Source organism: Takifugu rubripes, chromosome 9 (genome assembly GCF_901000725.2).
Source record: "Takifugu rubripes chromosome 9, fTakRub1.2, whole genome shotgun sequence".
Lineage (NCBI taxonomy): Eukaryota > Metazoa > Chordata > Actinopteri > Tetraodontiformes > Tetraodontidae > Takifugu > Takifugu rubripes.
Window position 1 is genome coordinate 10,770,121 of NC_042293.1, and position 11,464 is coordinate 10,781,584.

Consider the following 11,464-nt stretch of genomic DNA (forward strand, 5'->3'; position numbering starts at 1 on the left):
ACTTCTTCCGATATCAAAAATACAGTGTTTGGGTGCGCGTGTTTGGGGGGGGGGGGGGGTGATAGCAGAAACCTATCCAAGAGGGGGAAGTGTTTGTCACAAGGTGACACAGACACCAAGTCTGTTTAACCGAAGAGGAAACGCCGCAGCGAGAGCGGCTGGGTGACGACAAGGTAGTGATTCTCAACAAATGTCACATTCAGAAGAAGAAGGGGGAAAAAAGAAGTCATTTTTCATATATAAAAACTGAGAGACCTGGATACATTTCTACTTTTCCACATATTTACTACAGAAATTAAAAGAAAAGACATAAAGGAACACACAAAAGGGGGTAAACAGCTATTTTTATAATCAACTCCCTTTGGTAAAAACTGTAATAAATGGTCTTGCATTTGTCTTTTTCCATATACATACTAACTTTAGCCATTTATCACTAAAGTCCACAGTAAGCTTGGAAAGTATTACTAGCACAACAACACAGATCTGTCATAAAAAGTCTGAGACTATATACATTATATTTACAACTTGAGTGGCGCGTGGACAGTCCTTCCAGAATGAGACAAGTGTGTGTGTGTGTGTGTGTGTGTGTGTGTGAGAGAGAGAGAGAGAGCGAGCGAGCTGGTGTGTTGGTGGAGGGCGGTTTTAAAAAGGTTGACTTCCAGGGCGACGAGGATCGGTTGTGTTAATAGAACTATATATAATATATTTACACAACACATACACTGGAACACATGCCAGTATCTGACATCCACGAGCTATACAATTTTACACTCTGAGACCAAACAGTGCTGTGAGGCTGTTTTTGTTTTTTTAAAATTATTTCCTTTTTTACATAAATGGAACAGTGCTTTTGATGATGACCCTGACAACACTGTTTAGGGCTCAGGCACAGTTTCTAATAATGCTGCCATGTGTTTTAAAAGAGGAATCTTAACCCCCTCCACCTATCGAGAGATTTGTGAATTGGCCTAAACGCAGGAATGTCTGAACCAGACTTTGTCACTTCGTTGTGCTCCCTCCCAACATTCAATGTAGGAAACAGACTTTCTGAAACATTTCCTTTTCTGAAATAAGTGCACTTGTCTGCCATATTGTTCTCCAAGCATACTACAGTATCACGCTATCTGAAGAAATCCCTGCGTGAGCCGCTTTGATTTGATGACGTTCTGACCGATGGCTTCAGGAAAATGGCCATTCAAACGCTCAACTGAAACCCAGCGGGTGAAGTACAAAAAGCACCGCTTTCTTTCTCAGACTCAACGCTATCTTCTGTTAAAAGAAAGCTCAGGGAAGTTTGTTTGAGAAGTGTCTTTGAGTGCTGGTTAAGAGCTTAGGTCTGGATCAGAACGATTCCCAAGTTTTGGCACCGACGGCCCCGTGAAAAAAAACGGACCCAGCTAAAAACGCTGGTAAAATCAGATTGATCCTGCCGCCCCAGCTGCAAGATACGCGGTAGCTAGCTTAATTGTGCTCCCATATCGGCCTTAAAAACACATTAAATAGCCCTCTTCCCTACCTTGAAATCCTGACCTATTTGACTCACACCACCCCTCCCCAAGAAATCAGTCTTTTCCCCGTTACTCCTCAGCTATGGCGCCTTGGTGGGCGAGACGTATTTCACTCGGTACTTGTTGATGTTCACGTAGTGAAGGACTTCTGGCTGGCGGGCGGTGGTGCAGGGTATGAGGCCTTCGCGCCCTTCGCCCATCAGCCACTTGTTGGTCTCAGCGTTCATGTCGGGGGTCACATGTTGCGTGGCCCAAGCATCCAACCAGGTGTGGAAACGCTTGTGCAGCCGCGTACTTACCCTCTGGTGGGACTGGAGGACAACACAAAGAATCACAGAAACCAGCGGTTAGAAATGAGAGTTGTGTTTTCTGAGCATTAGCCTGTCGCCATCTAGTGGCGACATGTGGTAAATACAATGCGTTTAAAAGGTCATATAAACTGTATTGGTCTGTATACACAAGGTTTGTGTGAAAACTGCCGAGAAATATACTAAATAATGAATGTGGATCACTGCAAACTGTGAGGATTCAATAGCTAAAAATACCTGATGGGCTCTCAGCAGGGCGGTGCGTCGGTACATGTAATCCTCAGACTTAAAGACGTAAACCATCTTGTAAGAGTTGAGTTGGAACATGCACTCCATTTTCTCCTTTTCGAGGGATTTCTTGCCGCCCTCACATGCCTCTTTGTCCAGCTGCTCACGTCCCTTCTGGTACTTCCTGATTCGTCTCAGATTTCTTGTTTGAAGAGAAAAGATAAGAGTGACCACAGCGGCTAACGCAGACCTCAGACTCGATAAACCCCAATTAGACGCATCCTGAATCACTAGAAACTATGCACGACTATTAATCAACACATAACCCCTTAATTAATAACCACAAAACTCTATTTTAAAATAGGTGAAAACTTACCTGGGTAGAAAAACTGGCTTTTGAGCGAGGTGTTCTCTCAACTCTGGTGTGGTGGAATCTGGGTTTAAGTAGCGCCCAACATAATCAGACCAGCGCTACAGGCAAAGCAGGAATAAAGAAATCAACATTTCCAAAATACACACTGCAAACTTTAACTTGATTTCCAAGAGTCCCGACGGGTTCCGTACCTCCGCCTCCATGGGCTCGTCAGAGTTCTCCTCGTCTGTATCCAGCAGTTCCACTGAGAGCTGCACTTGGCCTTTGCTCTTCAAAAACATCACCTGAGGAAGCCACAAACATGCACGAGGTGTGAACTAATTGGCAGGGTGCCGCAATGCAGCCGAGGTTCACGCACTCACCTTGAAGCAGTTCTCGTCTGCCATGATCTGCTCCGCCTTCCGCTGGTAGGTGGATTCTGCGGAGCTCCGTGAAGACTGGGAGGAAATGGATCCTCCGCTTGCATTGTTGGCGCTCTCCGAGAGGTAGAGGTCGGTTACTTGGACACAGATTTCGTCGCTGACGATGTGCTGGAGCTGTGTTAAAGAGGAAGGGCTGCGTTAGAAACCCGCAAAAACCAGCACCGTGCTTTTTATGACAGCAGAACAAGAAGCTGAAGCCGACCTGACGGACGATGCTCTGGACGAGCTTGTCCATGGTGAAGGCGATGTAAGCGTGAATAGTAAACATTTCCCTCAGGGAGTCCTCGTACTGGGAGGCCTCCATGTTTCCATCCAGCAAATTCCTCACCATCTCCAAGAAGGCTGAATAATAATCTTCCACTTCGATGTCCACTGGAGGAAAATGGTTTGAAAAATAACTGTTACACCTCGTTCAGTTCGTTCTGTAGCTATTCTGATGATGTCAGATTTCCTAATGATGTCAGATTTTCCTAATTCCTCTGTAATAACAGTCACAGTCTAGGTGAGATACTCACTTGGCTCCTTCAGTCTCAGCTGAACGGCCGGATTGTCGTTCTTCTCTTTTTTCAGGCCCAGGACCTCCCGCTCCCACTCTCGCTCCCTCACCTCCTCTTCAATCTGCCGCTCCGCCTGGTTGTACAGCCGCAGCAGGCGGGAACACAGCGTCTGGTGCAGCCGCAGGAAGATGTACCAGTTGTTGTTGACGTAGAAGAGGTTGTAGGCGTCGTCGCAGCCGCGCAGCTTCTGCGCCGCCGTGTTGCCGAACAGCAGCTTGGACTTGGAGGGGCTTCCGCCGCCCGGGACCCCGTTGTGCTTTTTGGAGGCCCCTTCGTCCAGATCCATCTCCTCTTCCTCCTCCTCCTCTACATCAGAGAGCTCGCCTCGCTGAGAGAACAGCATGTCCGGGATAAAGTGGTAAATGATCTGCTTGATCTTGTATTTGTCGTCCTTCTGAATGCCGGTCTGGCGCTTGACGTGGTGGATGATGAGTGCGGCGGCGTCTTCCAGGATCTGGCTGTCTTCATACGGTAGAGTCAAATGAGGGCCCGAGAGCGGAGAAGCATTCTCCTCGGACGCTTGCTCCTGGCGCTGCCAAACAAAGGAAGCATAATGTCAGAAGACGGATGAAAATCAGGCTTTTGGAGAGGTGGACAAATTAGCATTAGCACCTCTGTCTACATTCATTACAACATATTGGTGGAATGTGGACGTCGGGCTCCAGCTCAGGGGGAAACGCACCTCGTCATAAATACTTTCAATTTCATTCAACAGGGACTTGGACCGAAGCACTTTGGTGTCGTTCTGTTTGAAGTTGATGCCTTGATGGTCGAGCGATTTGAGGTAATACTTCTCGTTCTGCTCCCTCCAGATCTTGTTGAAGCCGCGCTGGGCTTCCCGCCACTCTTCCTCTTTTGTCTTTAACCTGGTTGGGAAACGATGCAGACCCGGTGAATGAACGCCCGGACGCGGACGCAAATGGCAAATTCACACTAAAACCAAAGGTTCCTGTTTAATTTCAACGCCGTTGATTTGCCTTTTAGCATCTGTGGGTCTTAAAGAAAATCTAACCTCTTTAACACGATGGGGACAGAAACAGCCGGGTTTTTCTTCAGGCCATCGATGATGTCGGGCGCCTTGTCTCCATATATCCTCTGAATAGCCTTGCGGTGGATGACCTCCGATGAACCGCCTAGCGTGCTGTCCAGGCGTAACTTGGCCTGCTCCTCCGCAGACATGCGCGACAGCTTTCGCTGAACCGTTTCCAGAGCTCTGATGGCGGCGAGGTTGGTCTCCAGTACCACATCCAACTACGGCCCAGAGGAAAATGCAAATTACAGCTCCACCGCGAAGCCAATCGTCAAATCGCATCTTGCAATAAGTGTGGTGGTTTCCTGCGCACCTCAAATCGTTCATCCTCACATCTGTAGATGTGCTCCTCATACTGAGTCTTCTTGGAGCTTACAAAGGTCGAATCTTCAGACCAGGAGGGGAAGGACACCCAGGTGTCGTTTAAGACCTACAGAGAGGGGGGGGGGGTTATTTATTTAGATAAGGTCCAAATACGGTTTCCAGACCTTTTGAAACCTTTGCCCAGTCTTACCCCTTTACAAAGTGGAGTTCTGCCAGTGCACTTGGGCTGCTGGTAGCTTTTGGGCAGCGCTCGGTAACTGGAGCCCAACCTTTTACAGGAAGCATAATCGATCTCCATGGCGATGCCCTCAGTGGCCCGTTCCTTGGGGTAGGTTTCAATATGGGACATTTCCCGATAGCCAAGAAAGTTTTTAAACCAGTTGAACAGCTCCGGAAATTTTCTAAACAGGATTTTTTTTTAAAGGAGATGAAAATGATTATATTGGTGCTACATAAATAAAACACAATTACAAAAAACATCCAGGCCATTTCCTGGTAGGGTGTGTGTGCGCTCACCCTAGGAACGGTAGCACCAGCTGCACCAGCTCAGCCCTGGAGACCACCTCCTGATTAAAGATGACGAGACACCTCAGGAAGTTGTCATAAGCTTCTGTACTTCGCAACGCTTTCCGCACCTGAAGTTAAAAAAGAGTCACCGAATTAGACAAAACTAAAAAAAAAACACCATTCGGATCCTGTTGAAAAATATCAAGAACAAAAATTCTCAACTCTGCCCCCCCCCACATCAATAAAGACAAATCAAGCACAAAAAACTCACCTTCTCAAAGAAGAGAGATTCTGTTCCGACCCCATGCTTGCTGACCTCTGCCGCAGAAGAATCTTTTAAATTCAGTAACTTGGGTTTCTTCTGCGGCGTCGCCCAAACGAAGACGAGAAAACATTGGGAGAAATGAGAAGCAATGCAGAGGGACGGTTAAAAACAAAGGCGCGCGCGTCTACCTTGACGGGAGTTGGGCCCCCCTGACTTGGGTGACGGCGAATCTGGCAGCCATTCTGACTGGGTCTCTGCTTGTTGTTGAGCTGCAGCTTCTTTGCAGTGCCGCCGTGGTCGTTTCGCACTGACTCTGCCTTCTCAGCCGTGGTCTTGTTCAACAGCTGTGGACGTGGCAAAGGTGATTATGAAGGAGGGCTCGGAGCACCTTCAGACAGGGGTCAGGGGTCACAGCTCTTCTCACCACTGAGTTGTTGGCATCAGGAAGAAATTGGCCAAACTCTGAGAGGAGGTCCTCTTGGTTCTTGAAGAGTCGGGCCACCTGAGCGTACACCTCCTGCTCCGTCAGGGCCGGCGTGTAGTTCCCACCAGCTTCTTTAGCATTGCGCTGCTCCTTCTAAAATGATAAAAACAAGTTTACTCTCGGACACTTCTGATTAATATAAGTTCCAAAAGCCACAGAGAGCAGGCAAAGTTGGTGGCAAAAGAAAAAGAGACGTTTCAGCATTAACCATGATAATCAGACAGTGTGTAGAGGACAATATTCTGAAATATGCCCTTAAGGCTCGGGCCACTCACCTGGTATGTGTGGAGGATCTCCAGGAAGGCTTTGTAGATGTCAGGCTGGCCCTGGAAGCGGTTCTTGATCTTGTTAACATAGTTGATGGCGTGGTTGAACTCCACTGGTTGATTGTTCTGAATAGGAGGTCCGGTGGGGGTACCGCTGAGTGGCTGGTTTAGCTGCATGGGCGGGGATCGAGGGGAGGTGTATGCAGGGATGGACGGATTGCTCTGACCGCTTGGTGTCAGTGCCTGAGGTTGGAGAGGCTTTGGAAGAGCAGCAAAATTAGGTTTATCCAGATGTTGAGGAAAACATGACAACTTAAAAATCTGTAAAATCTGCGGGATGTCTGTACGACTGTCATGGAAAGGCTTGTGTCTGCAGATGTGTTCTCAGGCTCTGCTGGGGGAAGGGGGGGTTCATGTTTACGGGACAATAATAGCAGGAATGTGAACAGAAGCTGCAGTTGTAGTCGACAACTTGAAGTTACATTTCTTGGCAGGTGCACGTAAAGTAACGGGTCAACACGTGTTTAAGATCCCTGCACATGTTCAACACCTCTAAATGTCAGAAGGGGGGGGACAGTTCAGCCTCTGAAGTCAGTGTGAAGTATGAAACAGCTGAAGTCTACACATCAGAACTAAGCTACACCTTCTCCAATCGGCTAAGCTGCCGTGGTGAAAAGTGAGACCTTTGCTATTATCTAAAAAGGGACATGGGGTCTGAAATCAAATCCTATATTTATCACCAACAGAGAACATTATTGTGCATCCATGTCTTACCTTAGTCATCTTGGCAGGTGTGGGCTGAGTCAGCAGGGGTGGAGCAGTGGTGGTTGGAGCAGGTGGAAGCTGGGCGGGATGCTGGGGGGCCGCTCCTGTTATTGGGATGTTCTGGACTGAAATGCCGTGCGGGGTGATGTGGTGGATCTGACCGGGTGTGGTCACGTTGACTAGGTCGTTGGTCTGGACTTCGATCTTGTAGCCGGGCGGCAGGAAGGTGTTAAAGCCCATAATGAGGTCAGGGTGGCCTTTGAAGAGCTGTGACACTCTGCTGATGACCCCAGGGGTATCAATGCTGAAAAACCAAAATGATCTTTTAATGGAGTCCGTGTGAAATGTACCAGTCAACTTTTACTGGTTTTCCATTTTAACAGTTGATCGCATGTTTCAAAAGTGTGCAGCGACCAAAAACCCAAAGTGCCCCCTGCTGAATAAAGTCAGCAATTACAACAATACAAATTTGCAATAAAAATATAAACAAATATAGATATATTTATAATACAGAAAGGTGGATTCACGCCATTTGATTGGTTCTTGGGCACGGTGTAGTGAGCGTATTGTGCCGTTGTGCCTGATATTACTGCGCCTCTGACCAACGACAACGAACTCCTAGCTTAGGAGTCGTTAAGTGTCGTCAGCACTTCATTGACGTTCCTAGAGGTGGTCCTGTCAGGATCGGTGATCTCGTCCATATGGACCGATCCTCTTCACCGGTGTCCACCCAGGCTATTCCTGCCTGGCACCTCCTCAGAAACACCGACAGTTTTTAGTGGATGCACAATCCACGGAGGACAACATTAATGTCAAGGAAATAGAAATGTCCCAACAGTAGCCTCTCTTTATTTGCTTCTGTTTTCTTTTTGGGTGACCCCACGCTGCAGTTCTTTCATTTGGAATAAAGAACTGAGATTATCTCTAAGGGAGAGCCCAGCCACCCTACGGAGGAAGCTCATTTTGGCCGCTTGTACCCGTGATCTTGTTCTTTCGGTCATTACCCAAAGCTCATGACCATAGGTGAGGGTAGGAACGAAGATCGACCGGTAAATCGAGAGCTTCGCCTTTCTCTCTTCACCACTACGGACCGGTCCGCATTACAGCGGACGCCGCACCGATCCGCCTGTCGATCTCCCGCTCCATTCTTCCCTCACTCGTGAACAAGACCCCGAGGTACTGGATCTCCTCCTTGACCCGGAGAAGGTACTCCACCTTTTTGCTGATTTAATATTAAAATCCGTGAAACTGTTTTATAAAAGCCATACATCACTTCAAAGCTAAGGGGGGGGGGGTGTCTTCACAGCCTGAAGTGATGCATTGCTTAGTTAAATTATATATATCAGAAAATTGTAAGTCAGTGCAAAAAAAAACCCCAATAATTGAATAAAAATATCAGGAAAGGATCAATAATTGAAGCAGATGTCATTCAGGTGATAATAGCGCAGCAGGAATCAGGATGGCTAAACACTACTTATTAAAACGATACTTTCCGAAAATAAAAAAAAGTCAGCTTTAAAAACGACAGTATTAAAAGCTCATTACTGCAGGTTGTTAAGCGTTTTAGCAATGTTCACTCTTGGGAAGCGTTACTGTTCCCAATAATCCCCACGACAGAGTTAAATCATGTTACTACACACAAAGCTGCATTCTTTTATATTGCCTGCTAGAAAAGGGATTTTTGCTGTGTCTGGGATGGTTGTTTGGTTCTCTAAATATACAAGGCGGCTGATAAAGTGAGAAGAGGTGTTTAAACAATGCACAAACGCCTCACCTTTGAGACTTGAACTCTTTCATTATATCCAGAAAGTCGTTGTAGACCTGAGGCTGATTGCCAAACTGCAGTTTCACTTGGTCTAAGTAGGACAAAGCATCTTCCACCTTTGGGAAGCAGAAAAGGAAAGTCAGTCATAAATTTCAAAGGAGTGTTACACAAAAAAAGCCCTTTTTCCCAAGCTAGAATAAAAGCAGGATGACAAGGGTCGCCGGTGAACAAACCTCATATATTAACCTGTAATAAGGCAAAACTGCGTACACAGACCAAACCATCTATTCTTAACTAAAATCCTCCCACCCTGATTGACATAAGATATGCCGCCAAAGTAAAATAGGTGGACTGACCTTAAGCCTTTGGAACTGCTGGCCCTGTGCAGAACCTTGAGGTGCGGCGGTGTGGCTGTGCCCCGACATCACCGAGGGACCGTGGGGCTGAACTGCTGGGCTGTGATGGTGAGCTCCACCGTGGACCGCTGGGTTTGGAGTGTGTCCATGTCCTCCGCTGTTCTGGGTCACCTGGAGTAGCACAGCCATATATTAACCCCCTAAAACAACGACTTCTGATTCCTTATTATGGCTAAACGGGTTTAACAGATGTAGTTTGTAATGGAGTGAAATGTACCTGGTATCCCTGGGTGACAGAGTACTGGACACCTGCTGTTGGCTGCATGTTGTCAGAAACGGCTTCATACACGGTCGGGGCAGGAGCAGGGGCCAGGACACGATGCTGAAACGCCTCCGCGTTGCCGGTGAGGCGCCGCTGTTGGGACGCAAAAACTGTTTCCTGTTCCTCCAATCTCCGCTTCATTATGAACTCATACTCGTAAGAGCCGAGAGACCTGCGGATAAAGAGCACACGGGCCCATTTTCACATCACCAAATCTCTGCCAATCGGCTTCTTGATTAACTTCAAACACTTTGGGGAGGATCTTATGACCTTTATTTATTTTATTTTTTTTTAAACTAAAAACCCACAAAACACATGGTAGCCATCTGTAGTGACCACTGCCTGGCATCACAATCAAATCATCACGGCTCTTTTGATCATATTCCAAGATTGTAGACAAATGTGAAGCACTTGAGTCGATTCACCAACTTCTGACATGCAGGTTTGAAATAAGTTTACCTTTGCAGGCATTTTTTTCCCCAAGCTTGTGCCATGATTAAGGTTGCATTTCTTAACCATCCCAAACGACGCTCGGCTTCCCCGTGCTGTCATGTCCTCCGAAAATGGTATTAAAAGTCAATGCACAGGCGCTATAAGCCGATGGTAACGCGCACTCTTCCGAGCAGCCAATGAAACCGCGACAGTCGACGTCATCGGTGCAACAAACAGGTGCTGGAAAAACGTGGGAAGTTGGGAACCATTCTACCATTCACAACTTGCTCCGGGCAGCAGCAACACACAAGCATCTCAATGAAACGGCGTGTCGAGCGACTCTTCTTGACAAACAACGCGAGCGGGTGACGCAGACGCGGCGCGTCGGCTCCGTCCGCGCGTTCGTTCGTTCCGCTCGGTGCAGCAACATCGCGCCGCTCGCGAACGGCTGGCGCGACCCGAGAAAGTGACGCTCCCGAAATTCCAAACACCCCCAGATTGTTTCTATTTCGGAAGTCTTGGTAAAAATAAATAAACAATGACCACCGAAGCCGAACGCTAACGTTAACGCAACAACGGCTGCGGCAGTCGGCAACACACCAACCCCCTTTTGAGGCCTTGCAGCACAAGCACCGACCTCGAGTTACAGCGCGGCGCTTCCCCCACGCCCGCCATTAACGCGCGGCGCCGGAGCGCTGCGAGTTCCACCCCATTTCGGGCAGGTAAGACAAAAAAAGCCGCTGGCTTGCTGTCGCCCGGACTTCCATCCCATTCCTAAAGTATTCGGAGGCGCTATTCTTATTTAATTGCACCGAGAACTCATCCTGTCGTCTGGGCATTGAGCTGCCAGTTAGCTGCTAGCTAATGTAAACAAAATGAGTAGCCCGTCACCATCCGGACTAGCAGAGAAGCACATGCAGTTTACCATTAGTGATCTGCTTTAACTGCTGGTGAACGGGTCGGCGAAAGGCGCAATCGCCACCCATTTGCGCGAGATCTCACAATAAGCACCGTTACGCGCGGATATCTGCGAAAAATACGGCTTTAATATAACTCAAAACGAATGTAGGGAGCTAGCTCCGCTAGCTTGCTGAATGAATTCAGATGAACTCACCCCTCTCCTTAATGGCAAGATCCCAACGGTGCCCTGAGTCTCCGTTATTCTGTGGTTAATTCGTGCACTGCTGGCTTGTAACGATACTAAAGTAGTCCGTTTGCTAAAAACAGCTCATCCGTGGCTTGTGATATAAAATAAACAATCCACGCTATGAACTGCAAAGTGAAAATCTCTCCAAGATAGGAAAACAATCTCCGTTCGCTTAGCTTTGGAGGGAGGTGGGGCTACGGCGCGTCCCCGCCCCCGGGCGTCATTATTGGTCAGTTCGTACCGAGGACCCAGTTGTGGGCGTGGTTATGGGACTGGGTTGTGAATTGGAAGTGTCAATCAAGCCACATAAAACGAGAACGCACAAACTGCACAAAGATACACACCGGAGTCCTTTATTAATAAGCCTTGGTCACTATAGAATGTGAATGAAAGTTTGTAACCTAC

General features: G+C 47.7%; 1 protein-coding gene across 1 annotated transcript; it reads right to left on the reverse strand.

Moving 5' to 3' along the window:
• Nucleotides 1-1,588: 1,588 nt before the first annotated feature.
• Nucleotides 1,589-10,991, reverse strand: sin3aa (SIN3 transcription regulator family member Aa). Its single transcript, XM_011607427.2, has 21 exons — nt 9,940-10,991; nt 9,436-9,652; nt 9,159-9,329; nt 8,812-8,918; nt 7,047-7,341; nt 6,282-6,530; nt 5,947-6,099; nt 5,711-5,866; nt 5,529-5,618; nt 5,267-5,385; nt 4,941-5,151; nt 4,740-4,856; nt 4,409-4,647; nt 4,079-4,262; nt 3,355-3,928; nt 3,042-3,211; nt 2,780-2,953; nt 2,609-2,701; nt 2,421-2,515; nt 2,054-2,246; nt 1,589-1,819 (listed from the first exon to the last, which is right to left on the reverse strand). The coding sequence occupies exons 1-21, from the start codon at nt 9,972-9,974 to the stop codon at nt 1,589-1,591; spliced, it is 3,873 nt and encodes a 1,290-aa protein (XP_011605729.2). The 5' UTR covers nt 9,975-10,991.
• Nucleotides 10,992-11,464: the final 473 nt, after the last annotated feature.